Below are 23,376 nucleotides of genomic sequence, written 5' to 3'. Positions count from 1 at the left end.
ATGGCAAGAATACTGACAAGTGACATTTACTGCAGAATAAGATATGGGGGTAAGGGTTTTAGATGAACTGAAGTTTATGATTGAAGGATGGAAAGCTAACTTGGAGAGCACTGAACTTACCAAGTCTGGAGGTGGTAGCGGTATTGGAGAGAACTTAAACAGCTGATGGTCTGAGCTAGCCACAAGATAAGGTTTTGTTATGAAGGTGACGGAAGGATTAGAAATCTGAAATTTAATCCAGGGCCAAATAAAATGACATGCTTGTGAATTATCATTACCTGTGTATCAATTAAAATGTTTGAGAATATCATAATATAATGTACGTTTAATTCTTTTGGGCTTTACATGGCAAGGTTGTTTGATCTTTCCTAATACTGTTTAATCATCTGTGACAAATGAGCACTTCACCACTGGTTGGGATACTGCCCCAGATCTTCGGGTCTCTGGATAGTCGGAGGCCAGGTACATGAATGTTGGAACCCTTCAGATGTCCCAGGGCACTGATTCAATGGAAATGGCCTGGGTAGTTTGAACCTGCCCTGCTCCCCATCAGCCTCCAAAAAAAGCTGCCAATTTTGGGTTGGAATGTGAGACCTCGGACAATTCCAATGTAATTCCCTGATTAGTTGACCAGAAAACATAAGACTGAAAAGTTCTGGTCGAACTCCTGCATAGCTATTTACAGACTAAGACTCCCCTAACCCTCACCTTTCTGAACCTCCTGTTTACTCCTTCACCATCAAGCTCCAGATGACTATGCTACCCTGACCCTCCAACTCCTTGCCGTGACCTAATTTGACCCAACTTGACTAACCTCAAGCTGACAACCCCTCTCACCTGACCTGACTACCCTCTCTCACTTTATCCACCTGCCACCCTATCTCTTGACTAGTTTACCTCACCTAGCCCACCTACTTAAGTACCTATCCATTTACTCTTGCTGACATATTGAAGAGCCCTGGGACAGCTAAACAGTGCATGAAAAATACTTGCCCGAGCACAGCAGCTAATGCCTTAAGAAAGGAGACAAGACTGCTGAATGGATCCTATTCACTGATGTCCCTTGCTGACTGAGTTTAGCAGAATACATCATTGGAAAATTAGCCAGAAAAATTCTAGGAAGTGAGTCATGTTTTTGTCAGAACCGGTCTTTCTGGCACTGATTGGATAATTTAGACTGCTGTCTCAAAAACAACTGTTTCCCATTGTTTTGCTAAGGAAAGAAACTTCACTTGAATCTCCTCTTGTTCATCTTCTAACATTTTTCTAAAAAGAAAATTGGTGATCATTTGGTTTCTTCCTCTTAATTTTCTTTTAGAAACTGCTCAAAATTAAGGATCATGGAGACATTATTTTTACCAAGTTTTCTTGAGGACTTTGCAGTTCACAATGTCATGCATCATCCATTCCTGTCACACTGAATCTTTTAAACATCAATCCATTGGGGTCCACATCAATTAGATCCATCTATTCAGGCTCTATTGTAGCTACCAGCTAATGGTTGCTACTTGCTGACTTTTAAAATGTAAATCCATCGCTCTGACCCTTTCAGTAACTGACTCTTTTGATGCTCAAATTCATTGTCACATGGCATTTGAACTCAGTACTCCAATCACAGCTCTCAGTTACAGCAAAGTACAAGTCCTATGTCAATGATTCATAGGACTGTAAGAGTATTGAAGTTCACTTCATCTCCATGTCCAAATCAGCGAAGAAGTAGGTTCAGAGTATGCTGCAGACTCCAGGAAAACCAAACCTAGCACTTTCAAAATGCACACCAGACCAGTGTGGCTCAGTACACACTGGGGTCAGGTTTGCAATGTATTTTGAGCTGTGATGCTTTGCATGAAGCAAGTGGATGCAAATATAGACCAATTAAATGACCAATCTCTATTCTCCAACAGCTCCCAAGCTTGTTTAGATGCTTAACAATGCTTGTGAAACGGTGGTTAATGTAAACATTAATTTACCATTATAGGATAAAATCTATTTGATGAATCATTGTATTCCAAAGGCTTTGTGATTCAGCAGCTGGTAATGACATTTTGAAGGTGTCAAAGCATTTTATACTTAGCTTTCAGAATGCTCCTGAGTCCTCTCTTGATTTTCCCCAAAACTCTCAAAGAAGGTGTTTTTTGTTTGAGTTTCCACATCAGCACTTAAAGAGAATGTGTGGGAGATGCTCCAATTTTCCTCACCTCTGGGACAAATTGCTCAGCTTTTTGGGTGGTGAATCTAAGAATGGTTTACAAAAACTGAGTTCTGATGAAGGGTCACTGAACCGGAAAGGTTAACTCTGATTTCTCTTCGTGGATGCTGCCAGACCGGCTCAGCTTTTCCAGCAATTTCTGTTTTTGTTTCTGATTTCCAGCATCTGCAGTTCTGTTGGTTTTTTCTCCCCCTGAGATTGGTTTACCTGCTTTTGAACTTAGTGGCAAATATGTCCATATTAGTAATTGGATTTCAAGTGATCTAATTGTTTCTGCTGATGCAGTTTCTAGTCACTTGCTATGATGCTATGATGCTGTCAAAAGCATATCTTTTCGAGATATGTTAACACACTGTGTCTCATAAAGGTGTACTGACATACTGACAGTAAGAAATAACATCCCCCTTTTTCCGAAGGCTAAAGATAATCCCAAATAGATATATGTAATTTTATCTAGGCATGTGTTGACAATTGTCTTGGGCATTCAATGCCCATGTGTCCTTGGTGTAACATAGACATGACATCTTAGTGTAATGCTTTTAGTATTAGGATTTGTTTTCCCTTGAAAATTACTTTTTGTGATATGCCAAGTTTGTTTGTGTTAGGCCAAAATGAACAAGTTTTCTCAGGTACTTCTTTCATACTATCAGGCCATCCTTGGATAATAATCTTTTGCAACTTACATAGATTGCAACTACTCATACAGTTTCTGGCTGAAACAAAACAGATCAACCTTTAGAAAATCTTCAACTTTGTAGTCTGGAGTGTCAGCGTGTAGATAAAGAGAAATATCATGGTCTCTGGGTGGGTTGGGTAATGTGTTCAGTATGTCAGACATGATCATCTCATTACCCAGCATATATCTCATTTGAAAATCATATCCTTGCACCCTAATTAGTAAATATCAGAAATGTGGCAACACATTCATGAGTAGTTTCCTGCAGATCGTTCCCAGTGTCTGGTCAAGTAAGTAGACATGGTACCGAGTATTAGAGTTAACGTCTTGTATTCTATATTGGAATCATCCGCTGGCACATATGACAGGCCCTTCAACCAATGGCAATACTTCAGACTTGTGTCTTTCCTGGGATGGTAGTATTGCAGTAAACAAGATTTTGCTAATGGGACCTGCTTAGGAGAATCAAATTGAGAACATCGTGCTATACGTAGTAGATATCTTCTTGAGCAAAATGTTTTAATGGAGCTATATTTTCTTTAATTTATTTTTTACATTATTGCTTTAAACGACTGAGTCTTTGTTTATATGACTACCGGGTTGTTCAAGTGGGTATAGAAACATACCACTGGGAGTGGAGAGAGATAGTAATTAGGAGGCGGACATTAATAAAGTTGTATCTTGTAAATAAACTCACTAACAAGGAAAAGTTCTGTGTCTGCTTCACTAAATGGCTTTAATCTGGTGCTGTGTACCTTAACAGTGACCTTCTCCTACATATAAAGATTGAGACCAGGAACCTTTGAGAGTTCTCCTGTGGTGTATATCTTTATGGGATGGGGAATGTGTGGTATTACTTCATGTTGCTGTCGATACCCTGTCAATAATGTTCTCCTATCTCTGGTTCCCTCACAAGTAAACTACACTCTGATCAAATGGTCGGATGCACTATTAAGTGAAATAAAGAACGGAGAAATAGTTTAGAGAAAATAATATTTTAATGAAACTTGGTTATCACCTCCAGCACAAGTAATAATGCAGTTTGGAGCTCTAAGATAGATTTGCTTTTTCGTAAAGGCAAACTTGTAACTAAATGAACTGTGACTTAAAGTGTGTTCTGAAGCGTTCGCTCAATGTTGGTGGCTCTGGTATGCAGTTAAGATCAGATGTTGAAAATTTGTTCATTTGTGACTAACAGTTAGTTAGCACAGGCCAAGGTGAAGGTTCAAGAGCAACACAGCAAAGGACAAGAGAGATGAGGAGGAAAACATATAAGAAAGGCTCAGCAAGATGTACCCTAAAATGTTTGTTTTTAGCTACATCCTATTTGTACAGCAGCATTGTTCAAGTGAGTAATTAGCTGGGCAGTTTGAAATCAGTCCTTTTCTCTAGTGTCCAAATGAACCAAGTGTAAACTGTACCTGTTAACAGAATACCAGGGAAAACTGAGCCAACATCAGCATAGCTGCCTTATTTTCATTAGCTGTGCAAATGTTAGCTTAAAATTCCCATCAGCTGACTCAACTTGTTCCTGTTCAGAACATCCATCTGGTGGCGAAGTGGCTCAGTATTCTGGAGAAGAAAATGGAGCAGCATAGCGAGGGCAGCCATGAGAATTTCCGTGTCTTCATCAGTGCAGAGCCGGCTCCCTCACCTGAGGGCCACATCATCCCTCAGGGGATCCTGGAGAACTCCATCAAGATCACTAATGAACCACCAACAGGGATGCATGCTAACTTGCACAAGGCCTTGGATAACTTCAGTCAGGTATTTACTAGTTTACATACTGTGAATCTTTTTCTTGCTTGATTGCAAAAGTGATTTCTTTCCGCTTAATTTGAGATTCCAGAATAAAAACATTTTATTGAACTCTATTATCTATTTTATTTGCCCCAGAAATCGCAATAGTATTACATCTCATCAAGACACACTTCAGAGAACTCATCTAAGCATGTCAATATGATTTGCAGCTGCAAACATATTCCACAGTATTAAAATGTTAAATTAGTGCAATCACATTCCACTGTATCAGTTCAATTAAAGAATGTGACAACGCCAAATGTGACTGGCAGTGTGGCAATGCATGTTTCTATATTTGAGAATCTGTCAATTTCACATGTTATGACTTTTATTGCTTTATAGAATGGAAGAAGAAGTCCTACGTTGTGGAAACAGGCCCTTCAGCCCAACAGGTCCACACCAACCCTCTGAAGAGTAACCCACCCAGACCCTACCCTATTACTCTACATTTCCCCCTGATGGATGCACCTATTTTACACATCCCTGAACACAGTGGGCAATTTAGCACAGCCAATTCACCTGACCTGCACATTTTTGAATTGTGGGAGGAAACCGGAGCACCCGGAGGAAACCCATGCAGACATGGGGAGAATGTGCAAATTCCATACAGACAGTCACCCGAGGCTGGAATTGAACCCAGGTCCCTGGTGCTATGAGGCAGCAGTGCTAACCACTGAGCCACCGTGCCACCATTTCCATTGAGAAAATTGCAGTTTTTTTGTGCCGTAATGAACAATGATAACTTTCTGCAGCATTGAAGACACAAAGTTTGAGGTCAAAGTCTCCATTCTCCATGTTTTACTGCTCTTTCTGAGTTTAGCTCATCCTTACTTAATGGTTGACCTTCCAGTTCTCTCAACTACTCTCCTAATAATACTGACTTGTGGTGGGCCATGGTTTCACAGAAGCATGTACCCTCCGGTGTCCCATTGCTCTGTTTCAAGGATGTCAATATTGAGTACTGATACTGTATAAAATCTTAGAACCAAATCTTATCCTGTGCACATATACACATTTATCCTCGTGAGCCACTACACATGAGCAGGAAAATAACCTCACTGCGTTTTTAATCTCTGCCTGATGGCAAGAGGATCCCTATGTTAAGTCAGGATACACAGGTGATCATATGTATTTGCTTAACACTTTATTTACTGGGAAATACATTCAATCCAACTGCTTTGTAAGTTGAGATCTCTATTATTTTCATGTTTATTTTGGTTGGGAAAAGTTGCCAAAAGGTAGATCTGTGTTTCCTTATTTTTGAGAGCTGCTGGGTTCATACTGAATGCTATAAACGAGATGCCATTTTATGCATTTCAGTCAAGCCTCCACTGATAAGCTTATATATATATATATGTTTTCTCCTTTAAATCCATGCCAACACCAGGAAGAAAGTAGCATAACTATAATCTTTTTTTAAAAAAAAATCAAAGCAGAAGTATTGCATTTTCGTTTCTTAATATTTGTGACTTGTTAATCAGGCAGCAGGTCCCTCCACTTCAATCCTGGAATGAAAAAAAATCTCAGAGTTTAAGAACATGGTGTTTGAGTCATCTGAAATTTAATATTGGGGTTATTATCCCAAATTAAGGAAGGCTTGTTATCTGTAACTGACTCAGAAAAGTGTAAGATAATTCTTTCCCAGATCGCATTACAAAATAATTAATTCTGTATTACTGTAAAGCTATTTGAAAAATACGTATGCAAAATAATTTGTGTCTTTCTGAGGAGGTACCACTTGTACTTGACTGCATTAGTTTAAAGTATGACAACATATCTGTTAAAGCCAATTCTATCATTTGTGAAGTAGGAAAAAAAATGCAAAACATTAAATTTCTAGCAAGTATTCCATGTCCAGTGAATAGGTATTTGTGTTCTTTATCTCCCAGGACACACTGGAGATGTGTGCTCGTGAGAATGAGTTCAAGAGCATTCTCTTCGCTCTTTGCTACTTCCATGCAGTTGTGGCAGAGAGACGCAAATTTGGGCCTCAGGGTTGGAATCGTTCTTACCCATTCAACACAGGTGACCTCACCATTTCGGTCAATGTACTGTACAACTACCTGGAGGCAAATGCAAAGGTAAGGTGTGAATGCTGTGACTGCATGGAAATGGTATGTTGTGCAAACACACTGTTGTCCTGTCATACTTGGATTGAAATTGGTTGCTGCATTTCATACATTAGTGGTTATACTGGAGAAGTACATTGTCGATTGTAAAGTAGTTGTGATATTGTGTGGTCTTAAAAGACACTACATAAATGCCAGAGTTCTTTCATTTTAGACAGATACACACCAGAGCAACTCTCAGCCATATGTTCTTTTTCTTTATTGATTTTCTCTTGGTCTATTTTAGCCACAGACTTTGACAGTTGCTGTAGGCTACACTTAATATGGATTTTATTCCCTCCCCCTAACCCCTCACAATAGTTCTTTGATTTCAAGAATGAAAATCCCTTTCCAAGATGAATCCTCCTGTAACTGTATTGGGGATTTCTGTGAAATTCTAGAAAAGGTTAACTGAAACTAACACAAATTACCATAGTTCAGACCCCTCTGCGATTTGAATGCAATTTAAGAACTCCGCCAATACATACTGCTCTATGATTTGATTAAAACTTAGAATTGCCTCTGCAGCTGGTGGTTGCTGGTTTTGAATTTGGACCTGGATTCAGAGGTGACTAGACTCCGAATTCCTCCTCCTGATCACAGTAAACACATTCTCATATTATGCTCTTTTTATGATAATTCATTTCACAAATACATCTCTTGCTATCACCTTGCTGATCCATCTGGTGTTTAACATCTCCTCTAATCCTTTGTTTAATCCTTAATCTACACAAGACTACATGGACATAATGTTGTTTCACCACAGAAAAGAAGACAATCCATAGCCTATTATGGGTTATCCCTGGTTTCAGGATTATACCATAAGACTATAAGATAGAGGAGCATAATTAAGCCAGCTGGCCATCAAGTCTGCTCTACCATTCAATCATGGCTGATTGAAGAATCAAACTGATTCTTCTGCCTTTTCCCTATTACCTTTAATCCCATTACCAATCAAGAACTTATCTATTTCTGTCTTAAAAACATTTGATGCACTCACCTCAACAGCCTCCCTTGGCAATGAATTCCACAGACTCACCAACCTCTGGCTGAAGAAATTTCTCCTCATCTAAAGGATCGTCCCTTTCCTCTGTGGCTGTGCCCTCGGTTCCTAACCTCTTCTAATGCTGGCAACATCTTCCTCACGTTCACTCTATTGAGGCTTCTCGGTATTCTGTAAGTTTCAATAAGGTTCCTTCTCATCCTTCTAAACTTGACTGAGTACAGACCCAAAGTCCTCAACCATTCTTCATCTGACAAGCTCATTGAGTGATGTATGAATGCTCTTTCTATCCTATAGTTTGATTAAGGCTCTTCCAAGCCTCTAATTGCATTAGGCATTAGCAATTACCCTGCAACGTCATCTGTGATAAATGTTCCTTCCAGCTTTTCAATGAATCAGAGTTCACCTCAAACTTTTGTCAACATTACAATTAGCTTTCTCTTATCTGGATAGCGCACCTCTATATGTTGTGTTGAGGTTTGGCTTATACGTGTTTTACAGTTTGAGATTATGTCCATGGTTGAGGGGTATTTCGATCTAGTGATTTTTTTATTTTGGGGAAGGTTCTGCCTTTAAATTTCTATAAATATTTCTTCGGCTTGCCTAAGCAGGTATTGTAACAGTGACAACAGTGTGAATGGTATGTTGCAGAATCTGATCTGATTCCCACACAATGTACACTCATCTTCAATAAGCAAGAATCCTGACAGCTCTTACTCTTGCTAGTACAAGGATCCTAAGGTATCTTGTATAAAGTGATAGCTCTGAAAGGGTTAATGCGGAGGACTCCTATTAAGCTCCACCCAGTCTGACGATGCCATAAGGACTTTGGATGGGAAGGGGCAGAACAGCTTAGGATCTTGTGGAAAACAGGTGGAACATTCAGAGCTCTTCATATTCTTAGTAACAAGGTCTATCTACTCATGTAACTTGTATGTGATTGCTATTATGCAAAGAAATGCATTTTGCTTAAGACAAGCACTGCTTCTCATGAGCTTCCTGAATAGTTTCCTCATCCAACTGAGTCCAAATAGGCCCAGTCGACCCAGGCAGAAAAGTGAATAGTGGCAGGATTTATCCAGCCACATGGTGGTCCTGATTGGCATTGCACACTCATTTAGGGGACAGTGAGGTGTGCAGTGTGTTGCTGGAAAAGCACAGCAGATCAGGCAGCATCAGAGGAACAGGAAAATCGATGTTTCAGGCCGGACCCCTTCCTGAACTGCTTTTCCAGCAACACAATCTCAACATTGCACACTCATATGCCAAGGTCAACTGGAGCAGGCTTCTTCTACTGCCTTAGGTCAGTGCACTTAGTCAGATTAAAGTAACAATTCTTCCCAGGGTGCGGATGTCACCGGATTGATTGGTATTTATTGCTCAGTTTTAGTTGTCCTGAGAGACGCAATGGACCTTGATGCAACCAATGTCTTTTGAGGCCACTTTGAATGACACTTAAATTACATAGGTGTCAGATTGAGTAAAGATGACAGGTTTCTCTCTTTAAGGGACAACAGCAAGCTAATTTTGTTTTTACAATCATCACATAGCTTCATGGTCAGTCTTACAGTTCGTAGTTTATTTTGTTTTTTAATTTAAAAAGTGTTGAAACTCTCAACATGCAATGGTAATGTGTGATTTTGCCTCTTCTGAAGTACTATCCGAATAACATAATCACTAGCCTAATGTTTTTATTACTAAGCTACTCAATGTAGTTTAGCTATTACTGTTTAAAATGTTGTTGATGCCATTAGTCTGAAGATTAATTGTTTCTCAGAGAAGATAATCCTTTATAATTTGTAGAAATGTATCTCCTGTGTATGTATCTGCAAGGTATGCTGCTTTTACACTTCCAACAGCTGCTTCTTTCTGTTTTGATAATATTGAAACAAGGATGAGTCATCTGAAAAAAGTCCCAGTAACAAGGTTGCAGCTGCTTGTACTTTGGTCTTTTAATATGCTACTAACATCACTGCAAGATATCTTTGTTGTGTTGGCTCAGTAGAAATTCACAGGGAATGGGTGTCAGGAACCTTGAGAGTAGAAACAATCTGCTGATGTGGAAAGCATATTAACATAAACCGCACAAGTGAATGCATCCTGTGCTGGCTTGAACCAAGTCAACGTAGATAGGCAGGAGGCTGGAAGAACGCAGCAAGCCAGGCAGCATCAGGATGTAACAAAGTTGAAACTTCAGGTGTAACCCTTCTTCAGGACTGGGGGTGGAATTTGTAATTATCACAGTTTTAGAATAATTTCCTGTGTACCACTGAACGTCACAAACTGCTGTTGGAACACATATTGAGTCAATTATCTGGAGAATGATGGATATCCGGCAGTAATTTCTTTTGAGTTTCAGAAAATGTCATTGCTGACATCGTAACCCTGAAATTACAGAAATTATATTTCTGTACTAACTGTTTAGAACTCTCTCCCTCTCTCTGGGTGGATCTCCCAGTGTGAGACTCAAGCCAAATTCAGCAACATTTCATTTTTTATAATGTATTCCTTTATGCGGTATGTGGTATTGGAACTTGGCTCATGGCATTGTTCTCTGTATTAGGCTCGTCCCACTGCCTTCACAAAGTGTATTTCAAAGGCCCAATATATCTACCCTTCTCTCTAGCTCCTTCACTGTATCTGTGCAATATGAGGAACTTTATCAGCTGCTGTCTCCCCTATTGCACCATAATTCACTCCTGCCCATCTGACTGACTTCCACAAATAGTTTCAGTACCAACTCCAGCCAGAACTTCACCTTATCTTTTGAGTAATGCAAGCTAGCTTTGAGTGGTCCTAGCCTCATACAAATATGGCCCCTCTGCTGAGGATGCAGTGATTCAACAGTGTGTTTTATGCGCACATGATTCTTACAAGTTCATAGACACCACACAGGAGGTGCACTGCCTGCAAAGGAAGGAATGTGCATGAGTGACTTGAATCAGTCTCACTGCTGGTTTGTGGTGTGTGGAGGGATTATGGCATGTATAGCCACTGTACAATGGGATCATCATTAACATTTCTGTCTTTGACCACATATTTCAATGAAACTTTATCGAGATCCAAGAGCAGGCAGAGGGCCAGGCAGCAACCAGTCATGATTCTGGACCTAACTGTCTATTCCTTTGTAATCAGAACTGTGGAATTCATTTTACAATCAATCGATACAGTCATAGAGTTCTACAGCATGGAGACAGGCCCTTTGGCCCAAACTTGTCCATGCTAACCCCTGCACTTTGTCCACTTCTTATCCTTTCCTATCCATGTATTTGTCCAAATGCCTTTCAATGTACCTGCCTCAACCAAATCTGCTGGCAGCTCATTCTATATGTGTACCACCCTCTGTGTAAAAAAGCTGCCCCTCAGGTTCCCTTTTATTCTTTCCCCTCTAACCTTAAACTGATGCCCTCTAGTCCTCGATGCCCCAACCCTGGGAAAAAGACTGAGTGCATTCACCCTATCCATACCTCTCATGATGTTATACACCTCTATAAGGCCCTTCCTCAGTTTCCTCCGCTCTAAAGAAAAAAAGACCGAGCTTGTCCAACCTCTCCCTTTAACTCAGACAGTTGAGTCCTAGCAACATCCATGAAAATTTCTTCTGCACACTTTCCAGTTTAATAACATCCTTCCTATAATAACGTGACCAAAACTGAGCACAATACTCCAGGTGCGGCCTCACAAACATCCTGTATAACTGCAACCTAACTTCTCAAATTCTATACTCAGTGCCCTGACTGATGAAGGCCAGTGTGCCAAAAGCCTCCTTCACTGCCCTGTCTACCTGGGACTCCACTTTCAGAGAACTGTGAACCTGAACTCCAAGATCCTTTTGTTCCATTACACTCCTTAAGGCCCTACCATTCACCATGAAGCTCCTACCTTGATTTGACTTTCCAAAATGCAAGACCTCACATTTATCTATATTAAATTCTATTTGCCATTTCTCAGCCCACTTCCCCAGCTGATCAGGTCCTGCAGCAATTTCTGATAGCCTTTCTCACTGCCCATGTTACCGCCTATTTTAGTGTCATCAGCAAATGTACTTGTCATGCCTTGTACTTTCTCATCCAAATTATTGATATAGATAACAAACAGCAATGGGCCCAGCACCAACCCCTGAGGCACTCCATTAGTCACAGGCTTCCAGTCCGACAAGCATCCTTCCACTATTACCCTCTACTTCCTACCATCAAGCGAATTCTGTATCCAATTTGCCAGCTCCCCCCGGATTCCATGTGCTCTAACATTCCAGGGCAGCCTACCATTTGAAATCTTATCAAAGTCCTTACTGAAGTCCATATAGACTACATCTATTGCCTTGTCCTCATCAACTTTCCTGGTTACTTCATCAAACAACTCTAACAAGTTTGAGAGGCGTGATCTTCCATTCTCAAAGCCATGCTGGCTACTCAGAATCACACCCAGTCTTTCAAAGCTGGAAATGGATCCTTAGTTTCATGTTTTCGTTAAATAATGCTGCTTCCTGCACTTGCTACACTGAGGTGACATTCTATATTTGGCGAAATCTCACATTGCTTTGGGATTTGAGTTCTCAACCTCCTAATCAAGAGAAAAGATCACTGCCAGATAGATATCCTTCTTTGGTCAATTCCCATAGCTTCTTGCCTCAAACATTCACCCATTTCAACTGTCTTGTGTTATTCCAATCATCATCATCTACTTCCTGCATCTCATTTTATCCAAAAGATATGTTGACTAAGTTTAGTGTTAAACTTGTTCTTTTCACTTGATGTCATTGTCCCTTCTTGTTTTGGGCTCAAGAGTCAGTTTAAAAGTTTAATAGTTTGTATCTTGTCTTTTCCATTCAATATTTAGGTATTTAAATTACATTCTCACCTCATGTTGTTTTTGATGTGCCGAGAAGGAATCAATTGAGGGCTGCATTCTGTTCTCAAAGCTCTTGGATACATGCTGATTGCTCTATTTCACCATCTTTCCACAGCCTTATATCTTTTTGCAATGGTGCATACAAACAGTAATAGGCATAATAGCCTCTTGAGTCTTTCCACCTTCCTACTCAATCATTATTGATTGCAAGAGCCATTTCCACGTTTTTTCTGCATTTCCCTTGATATCATTGCCTGAACAAGCAAGTATTGTACAGATTTGATGTGCACTTAAACACTGAACATTATTCCTCTTTTAAATGCACTTTAAGGGTCAAGGCAGTTCCAATAACATGTTAATCATCGTACCCTATTATTTTCAGGTCCCAGCTTTCAGAAGGCTTCCAATCATATTAAATTTATATCCAAACTCTCTATATCTCACTTTCGAACCACTCCTAAATGCCCTAGTATTCAAACTTCCCAGAGCATTATATGAATATAATTAGGAACAACCATGAGGAAGGAGTCCCTGAGATTTTATTTAGCGTAGGAAAGATTGACTACCACGAGCAAACATGAAATCAAGTATCCAACCTTTCTAGCAGTGTTTGAAATGGTTTCACGAGCCTGGGTCCTTCAGGAATTGACAAACCACTGGGATGGAATCTGCACTGAAATTGCAAAAGGAAACAGAGAAGAGAATCTGATTCAGTTAATAAAGAAGCTAAAAACTGAAACTGAGATTGGAAACTAAAACCACTGGGCAGACTGAAACTGCTAGCGGCCAGATGGAAAAGCTCAATCATCCAATCTTGATCTCGGTTGATGAGTCCAGTCTTGCAGTATAGGTGAGCTCAGAAAGGCAGACATCGGATCCAGAAACTGAAATAATTTACTCCAACTCTTTCTGTTACTTGTAGATATTATTGGGGGATATGTGCCATACAGACTGAATAGAGAAGGCTCTGCAGACTGTGCCATTTTGGTGAAGACCATTTCTGTGATTATTTATGTACTGCTGTTGGCTGGGGTCAAGAAGGAGAGGAGTTTAAATACTTTGCAAGGAGGACTGACGTTGAAGGGCATTTTGATTGATCTTGATGATCTCTATACGATATAGGTTGATGAACCAATCCATGAAATTGACCTTAATTAGACATGCCATTGAATGTGTGGTTTATGGTTTAGAATGGACCACAATTTCTCTGATAATTCATGTTTTAGTTGTGATTTGGGTTTTCATGAGATCAGTGGTTAGCTAAGATTGTACTCAGTATTTTCTGTGTTTGTGTCAGTTATAATAAATGTTCTTCTGTTTTGAAATCATGGAATCTTGTGGCTTCATTCTTTTCACAGGTAACCGGAACTTTTAAAAGTGATTGATTGAGACTGAAAAATAACACCATTAATTCATTCTGATTAAAATGGTAGCAACTCTCGATCTGGACTATTAAAGTTTCATAACACAGTCTTGGAAATGGAAGAACTAGAAACTCAGAATACAATTCAATTTAATCCTTTGTCAACATTTCCCTTCAATTCTACACCATTTGAAAAATTTGCCCACCTTTTTTCTCTTTCCCAACCCCATCCGACACCAATCCTGCCCATTCCGATCACCCATGAATTGTTAGTTCCAGAATTTCCTGCATAGAGATTGGCAGCTTTTTACTTTTAAAAATAAACTTTCTTGCTTCGTACATATTTGTAGCACTAATGGTCCACCATTTTACAGTTTGATTAGATTTGCTACAGTGTGGAAACAGGCCCTTTGAACCAACAAGTCCACACCGACCCTCCGAAGAGCAACCCACCCAGACCCATTCCCCTATATTTACCCCTGATTAATGCGCCTAACACTACGGGCAATTTAGCATGGTCAATTCACCTAACCTGCACATCTTTGTGACTGTGGGAGGAAACCAGAGCACCCAGAGGAACCCCACGCAGACACGGGGAGATTATGCAAACTCCACACAGACAGGCGAGAATTGAACCCAGGTCCCTGGCACTGTGAGGCAGCAGTGCTAACCACTAAACCACCATGCTGCCCATTGTTGTTAGTTCCAGAATTTCCTGCATAGAGATTGGCAGCTTTATACTTTTAAGGGCCCATTGCAAACACTGGATTTTGTGCTAAAAGCACAACCACATGATAATGTATAATTCCCATGCTTTGATCCCTTAGCAATGCTCATGAAGTCATGTTCTGGGATCTTTTCGGCTATGCAAATTTTCTTGCTTCATACATATTTGTAGCGCTAATGGTTTACCATTTTACCGTTTGTTGAGTAGATTTTTAAAGCCCTCTGTTTATTCCTGCTCTCTATTCTTAAACAAAGACCTCTAATGAAAAATGAGGTGAAAACTGTAAAATGGAACCTAATCAAAATTGAACACACTGAAAAACAACAAGTTAGACAATGACTATGAAAAGCAATTGAAATTATTTTTTCCAAAGCTATAAAGCGCTAGGAATAATGCAAAATCATATCTAATTCCTGCCATTATATTCTTTATTCTGACTTTATTGGAGGCACTAACCAGGGATTGAAGGCATTCATGTGAACTTGGCTGATAATAGGTTTCAAAACAACTTTGTGTGGACACTGGGGAAATTTGACAGCATGAGTTAAGCCATTTATACTGTGCAATTAAACTTCCAAATAGCTCTCCGCCCTCTTTAAGAAGTGAAGCGTGAGTTTTAATCATTAATAATTTACACATTTCACACATCCATCACTGCTGAATAGAAATTAGTAAGTTATAAGCACCAATGAGTGTGACATCACATGAGTAAAGAATATTAATAAATTTAAATACAGCTTTGCAAATTATGACAGCAATTCACAAAAAAAATCTGCATGAAGATGCTGCCGAATATAATGACTTTTCTTATTAGCTAAGTCCCAATCTAGAGTCTTCATTTTTATTGCCTGAATATTATTCTGAATATTTTAGGAGGAGACTACAATGACTTCTTATTGCTTTTCTGCCTGGGTGGGCATGAAAGCATCCTATGAATGTAATCAGGAACAACCATGAGGAGTAGGACCTTGTTCTTTTTAGCACAGAAAAGATTGACAACAGCAGTAATGAGCAAGGAAAAATGAATGCAAATATTCAACTTCTCCAGCGATGGCTATTGTTGGCTTCGTGGGCCTGGGCACTTTAGGACTTAATCATTTATTCTGATAAACGACGGCAACAGATTCAGTCTGAACTATTGAATTCATAGCGCACAATCTTGGACCGGAAAGAGGTGGAGATCAGAAAATTGCATGTTTTTTTTCTGTTCAGTGTTTTTGTTGTGTGAAAGCTTTGTAGCAGAGCAGGTAAGTGTTCCTCCTGCTGAACGAGAATGTCCAGGTCCAAATTAAATTCCAGGCTTAATGGATATGGAAGGTACATTCATAATATGGACAAAGAGGTTGAATTATCAAACTGCAAGTCTGTGCAGTGCATCTATTGTCGGTGGTAGGAGCAGGAGATTCTGCTGGCCTGCTCTACTTGATATGGAATGGCAATGCTCAAGCTATGGCTACTGATGACAGGTCAGTGACCTGTTCCAGGAGGAAATAACAATGGAAATAGATGTAAGCATGTACTTTATCAGTCTTGTGTATAAGGGATAGAGATAACCTCTAAGTCCAAGTATTTAATACACATACAATCCTGGAAGCAAGAGAAGAGCATAATAGATTAGAATGGTGGCAGGCCAGAAACTGACTGCATTCCCTGCTTTGTCTAAATTAAGTTCTGGATGCAAAGTCCTTAAGCATGACTTTCCTCAACTGAAGTCCTTACTGGGTCAAATAATGGTCAATTCTTGTCGCTTATATGGACAAAAGTAGCGTCGATAGAATGTGGTGCTGGAAAAAGCACAGCAGGCCAGGCAGTATCCGAGGAGCAAGAGAGTCAATGTCTCAGGCATAACCCTTCTTCAGGAGATTACAGTGAGGTTGAGTAAAGTGACCACACTTCTATGGTGCAAAACAACTAAAAGGCTTGAAAAGGAAAATAGTTATGACAAGGTTGGGGGAGAGGGGTGCCTTTATAAGGTTCTAATCTATTTAAAACTTGGCAGTGTCATTGTTTACAATAACAAACTGCATGATCACTTAAGTCTTCATACTTGAACCCACCAATAGGGATTTCTACCCATTACAGTTGGGTGGCAACGACAATTTGGGAAAATTACTGCAGAAGCCATCCTCTTTGCAATTGTATCTTAGTCAAATGGCATTGACTTTAAGAGGGTGTGCTTTAAGAGCATGGTCGTTCAGTGATTAGCACTGCTGTCTCACAGTGCTAGGGTCCCAGGTTCAAATCCATTCTTGGCAATTGTCTATGTGCAGTATGCATGTTCTCCCCATGTTGGACTCCTTCCACAGTCCAAAGGTGTGCTGATTAGTTGGCTGGGCCTTGCTAAATTGTCCATAGGTCAGGCGGATTAGCCATGGAATATGTAGGGTTACAGGGCCGGGGGTTGAATCTGGATGGGATGTTCTTCAGAGGGTTATTGTGGACTCAATGAGCTGAATAGCCTACTTCCACACTTTCGGAATTCTAAATTATTGTGTAAGGGCTTTAGGAATCTAGAGTAACGTTGGGATGATGTCGAGGAACTGTTTCTTACTGGGAAACACATGGTGACCTACAAAGAAACTTGAAGTTTAGTCCTGTGTAAGTGAGAGATCTGTGAAGTAGTTTGACTTGCATTATGTGAAAGAGTTTATGAATAGTCTTTCATTAAGGTAGCAACAAGAGTACATCCCTGAATGCCATGTATTATATATCTAATCTGAATTCGTAGTAAGCAGTATCATAAAGAAGTCTAAACCTGAACTTGTCTTCTCCTTGACCAGTCTGTCTTCAGCCCAAATTCATGGATATAGAAATAAAACCACATAACAAAAGGGAAAGGACAAATAGCAGTCGCAGTGGACAATTTTTTCAAACATTCACTTTTGAAGTAATGTTTATGATTTTCTGAAGTATCAATCAAGGTTTTACTTCTCTACTCTGAAAGAAAGCTCTCAAAGTATTGCTAGTAAATATGAAGATGCTTTTTTATTTTGTCACCATCACAATTTGTAGCATGTCTGCTCTAAAAATGTATTTTTTAGCTTGGAACAAAGGTAGTTCAGCTTGTTGATAAGTGTAAAATGTAACGTTGGCCTCTCTTAATCATTGTGGACTTATGATAAATCTGTATGTTTGCCTCTGTCAGACTAATAGTGCATTTCAGGTCGATTTCCCCCAACTTCATTACCTGGTGACTGCTTTATATTTTCAGAAGCGTCTCACATCAATGAGAAATACAACTGCAGTGCTCCTAGCGCAGCAAGAATACTAATCATTACAGACTTCACTATGTCTGTGAAGGGAAAGTGTTCCAAAATAATGTTCAAAAGCACTACCCTAATGTTTCTTAATCAAGGCAGCATGGCAAATGCCATTTGCTTCTCAGGTGGCCACTTACCCACTTAACTAAGTAGACAGCATGCATAATTAATACAACAAACTAACTTGCTGTGTGCCGAAGGGGCACATTTGTTACTGGCGTCTAACTGTGGCAATCTACAGAAGCTGTTTACCTTCTTCCTCTTGTTTCTCTGCCAGAGGCAGGTTCGACACACAGTGCCACAATTGCCAGAACAGGTTGGGTGAGGTGGAAGGTCACAAATCCATCCCAGTTGGCACACGGATCGTGTGTTGTTGGCACCAATCTGATCCACACTGGCCACTAATCAACCAGTCCTGAGAAGGAACCCTAGTAGCTGTGGAAAAACTAGCCTTGCCTTGTAGCTAGAGTCTGGATAGTAATGGTAACAACTGTAATTTCTTCCAAGCTCACAGCACGTGCTGATCACTCTTACTGTCTGCTGTCGGAACTTACAAGTTGACAGGTATCCAGTTTGGCCATATTATAAACACACCTTCCTTAATGACTGAGGCTGGGGTATTGCCATAATGCTGCCTCACAGTTAAATCACTGATGTGTTTTCACATTCTTAACAAGTTTACTGTCCTAGTTAATTTGGAGTAAAATTTAAATAGGAGCAAGTTCATGTTGGGACTTGTATGTACTCGATATAATACCCTCTATCCTTGTCTGATTTTAAAGGCCAGACGGTTAGCTTCTAACTGGCAGCTCAAGAAAAGTTCAAGTCGGCTTCTCTTGATGGTTGGTGAACACCTCAGTGTTGGATTTCAAAAAGAGCAGACTTGTTCTCACTGATATCCTAGTCTTTAATTATCCCTCAATTAACATGAAAAACAGATTATTTGGCTATGACCAGATTCCTGTTTATTGGATTCTGTTTTATACACCCCCCTACACTACAGTGCAACTGCAATCCATTAATAGAGTCATAGAGATGTACAGCACCAAAACAGACCCTTCAGTCCAACTCATCAATGCCCATAGCCCTCCAAACCCTTCCTATTCATATACCCATTCAGATACCCTTAAAATGCTGTAATCGTACCAGCCTCCATCACTTTCTCTGGCAGCTCATTTCATACCCACACCACCCTCTACATGAAAAAGTTGTCCCTTAGGTCCCTTTTAAATTTTTCCCTCTCACCCTAAACCTATACCCTCTAGTTCTGGACACCCCACCCTAGGGGATAAATAGACCTTGTCTATTTACTCTATCCATGCCCCTCATGATTTTATAAACCTGTATAAGGTCACTCCTCAGCCTCTGACACTCCAAGGAAAACAGCCCCAACCTATCCAGCCTCTCCCTTTAGCTCAAATCCTCCAATTCTGACAATATCCTTTAGAATCTTTTCGCACCCTTTCAAGTTTCACAACATCCTTCCAACAGGAGGGACACCTGAATTGCTCACAATATTCCAAAAGTGGCCTAACCAATGTCCTGTCCGCAACATGACCTCCCAACTGCTATGCTCAATGCTCTGACCAATAAAGGAAAGTATACCAAACGCCTCCTTCACTATCCTATCTACCTGTGACTCTACTTTCAAGGAGCTATGAACCTGCACTCCAAAGTCCCTTTGTTCAGGAACACTTCCCAGGACCATAACATTAAGTGTATAATTCCTGCTCTGATTTGCCTTTCCAAATGCAGCACCTCACATTTATGTAAATTAAACTCCATCTGCCACTCCTCAGCCAATTGGCCCATCTGATCAAGATCCTGTTGTACTCTGAAGTAACCTTCCTCGCTATCCCACTACATTCCAATTTCGGTGTCATCTGCAAACTTACTAACTATACCTCCTATACTCACATTTGTATAAATGACTAAAAGGATCCTTGTGGCCTCCAGTCTGAAAAACAACCCTTTACCACTATGCTCAGTCATCGACATTCGAGTCAGTTCTGTATCCAAATGGTTAGTTTTCCCATGAAATGGTGTTCATTGCCTGCAAAGTGTGTTTTGGATTTACTAAAGTTGGAAAGAATGGCACATCAATGCAAGTTATTTGTTGCTGTTTTGCTGAATTTAAACTTTGTTAATTAAAACATAGATGTTTATCTATCACTCCACCGCTGTGATACTTCTTCACCATATTGGCTCCAAAGTGCCCTCCAGAGTAAATTGCAATGTGCCCACTGCAGCAGAATATATTTTAAATCACAGTTAAGATGAGAGTATCTTTTTTCTCGACCTTGCATTTCGTGTTTCATCTGCACCAAGTTTAACAATGATGGCGTTTGTCTTGCAAATTGCCTGAATGTTCCTGAATTGTGGATAGAAAAGCTTTTTGGTTTACATTCTGAGGTGGTGTACAAATCAAAGAGCTAAGAGAAGAAATGGATTACCTCCATGCAGCATGGATCTACACAAGAGTGAACAAATGAGTTTCATTAAGGATGGTCTGTTTCCTTTCTCCTCTGAACAAAGACCACGTTAAAAATAAATGAGCATTAAGGAGACACTTACAGCATTAGTAACTCAGCTAGTTTCTTCTTCAGATAAATGGAGAAGTCAGATCTCAGCTTTGTCCCTTCCTCCAGTCTTCAAAATGAATTGAATTCTAGGAATCTTTTTTCAAGTGCGTGGCCTACGCTTTTGGGGAAGAATGCATCTGAAAATGGTCATGTTTAAGGATGTACTTTATTATGAGGTCACACATTTTATGGTAACTCAATAAGCTCAATTCCATTTTAATTTCATACTGTTCCAGAATTTTTCTAACCTAATGTTTGATATGAATTTTGACAGTTTCCTCTACTTTTCAATGAAAACATCAAGCCAATAGCTAGGTTTGTTGCATAATCTGTCAGAGTTCCGACTGTGAATGAAGAAAAATCAGCTTGATTTTTTATTGCTATTAACTAGTAACATGAACCGTGGGCAGTATGTTACTTTCTGTAATCAACTACGGATGATCCAGAGAATGTTGATGAAATAAATAAGTCTTTCTCATCATGTGTAATTGATTCATTGCCTTTTTTTAAGATGCACCTTCTGTTGCTGGGGCTCATCAAGAAAAGGAAGCATGTTCACTCAATTAAATTATGCACTTGGACCATGTTCAGGGAAGATAATCAAGATTGTAAGACTTGATGTGGTTGCTATGCAATTGAAAAACAAATATAGTAGACATACAAAGGGAATGATATTGGGATGCTGATCACCTAGACAATACTGAAAATTTCACAAGTCTGACAGCTGTTGAGAGGATGGATGCAGTAATATCTGGTTGGCATTCCTATGGAACATAAGCTCATCATTTATCTTCAATGCAGCTAATGGATCTGCAATGCGTTTACAATAGTTCCAGTTTTAAATAACTATTTCCTTCATTATAGGTCCCCTATGATGACTTGCGCTATCTGTTTGGTGAGATTATGTATGGAGGACACATCACAGATGATTGGGACAGGCGGCTGTGCAGAACCTACCTGGAGGAATTTATTAAGCCAGAGATGATGGAAGGAGAAGTGCTATTGGCACAAGGATTTCCTCTCCCTCCTAACCTGGACTACAATGGTTATCATCAGGTAACTGATTATTTCCCATGTACTTACAAACCGACTCACCTTCAATAATCCATTCATTATGATAAATATTTGAATTTCACTTCTGTCTTATTACCTAAAACTTTGACTTAAATTGTTTCTTGTTAACATAAAATTATTTGTCTTGCTTGTTGAACTCCCCTTTCAAGAGGCGAGATTGTGTATCGTAACATTTCCTAGCTTAACTTAATTTGATAGTATTAGATTAATTGACCAATTCTGACTGGAAGGCACACATTTTTTTATGGACTCTTCTGCGGCCATTTTGGCATTTTAATTGTGGGATTAATTAATTAATCCTACCTTCACTTTCACCTGGAGCTTTTTTAACACTGTCTAAATAATGTACCCTGAATTTTGACTCTTAAAGCATTGTGACGTAAGAAATAGAGACAGGCCGTTCAGCCCCTCAAGCCTGCCCCGTCATTAAACGCCATCATGGCCGACATGTTCAAGGCCTCAATTTATCTTTCATGTCAGCTCAATATAGCCCTCAACTCCCTGATGTCTACCGCCTCTCTAAACACTGCCAGTGATCTCACCTCCACAATTCTCTGGGGCAGAGAATTCAAGTCCAATTTAAAAGCAATCTAGCAGCAACACTTGGGCTTATTATGGACCAATTAATGGACAATAGCAGTGGAGCATGCCAAACTGCATAGTTTGCTCTGTTGGATATCACTCAAACAGTATGTATCACATGAACACAGGCCATATAATCTTTTTGTAACCTTAGGATGCACATTCAGCTCAAATAAAGAGAGACTGAGCTGAGCTGCTCTTATTCCTGTTTACAAAAAGTGTTTTGTAATGTAAGCATTCTTATAAATTTGGTGACACAACTGAAAACAGGTTGGAAGGTTGTGAAGAGCTGTCAATCTGAAAATCTTGCTTCAATGGATAGGTGGAGTATCCCATCAATATATACACAGTTAGACTGCAAAGGTTAGACCAAGGTGAAAACCATTTCAGTTCAGCATTTAAACCACAAGCATGCTCCACTCTACATCTGATGTGAGAAACCTACTCCTTTAAAAAAAGTATTGCATTTATACAGTCAAAGTATAGCCCTTTAATTCAGATGTGTATTTTTGGTTTACCCGTTTCTTTTCGTTGACAGTACATTGATGATTTACTTCCACCTGAATCTCCCTACCTGTATGGTCTCCACCCAAATGCAGAGATTGGGTTCCTGACACTAACCTCAGAGAAGCTCTTCCGTACTGTGCTGGAAATGCAGCCCAGGGATAGCAGCGGAAGAGAAGGAGGAGCGACCACACGAGAAGAAAAGGTAATGAAGAAGTTTAAGGAGTAAAATTGTACTTCCCAGAGATCTCTGCTGATTGATTAATTTACCAGCTAGTCATTGTCATGTCAGATATAAATTGTTAAATTGTTAATTTATCATTTGATTAAAGGGTGTGTCTAACCATCATAAAGACTGGAGAAACTCATCAGGTCTGATCGCATCTGTGGACAGAAACCAGAGTTCATGTTCCAGTTCAGAAGAAGGATCACTGGACTCAAAACGTTAACTCTTCTTTCTCTCCACAGATGCTGCCAGACCTGCTGAGTCTCTCCAGCAATTTGTGTTTTTGTTTTGGATCCTCAGCATCTGCAGTTCTTTGTTTTATTTGCGTGGAGTTTGTGTGGTCTCGTTTGTGAAGGAACCAGCTTTCTAGTGCCTGTGTAGTTAGAATGATTTATCATTTCTTACCCACTC

General features: G+C 39.8%; 1 protein-coding gene across 3 annotated transcripts in view; it reads left to right on the top strand.

The window, feature by feature from the left end:
* The window catches only part of LOC132827851 (dynein axonemal heavy chain 9-like), a 504,454-nt gene that overhangs the window by 432,908 nt on the left and 48,170 nt on the right, over positions 1-23,376 (top strand). For all 3 annotated transcript variants that reach the window (XM_060844602.1, XM_060844601.1, XM_060844600.1), the window contains 4 exons: positions 4,425-4,652; positions 6,575-6,766; positions 21,444-21,635; positions 22,774-22,944. In XM_060844602.1, the coding sequence (XP_060700585.1) occupies positions 4,425-4,652; positions 6,575-6,766; positions 21,444-21,635; positions 22,774-22,944 (783 nt within the window). The remainder of the gene's footprint in view (positions 1-4,424; positions 4,653-6,574; positions 6,767-21,443; positions 21,636-22,773; positions 22,945-23,376) is intronic.

Source organism: Hemiscyllium ocellatum, chromosome 25 (assembly GCF_020745735.1).
Source record: "Hemiscyllium ocellatum isolate sHemOce1 chromosome 25, sHemOce1.pat.X.cur, whole genome shotgun sequence".
Lineage (NCBI taxonomy): Eukaryota > Metazoa > Chordata > Chondrichthyes > Orectolobiformes > Hemiscylliidae > Hemiscyllium > Hemiscyllium ocellatum.
This window is presented reverse-complemented; position numbering and strand designations above follow the sequence as displayed.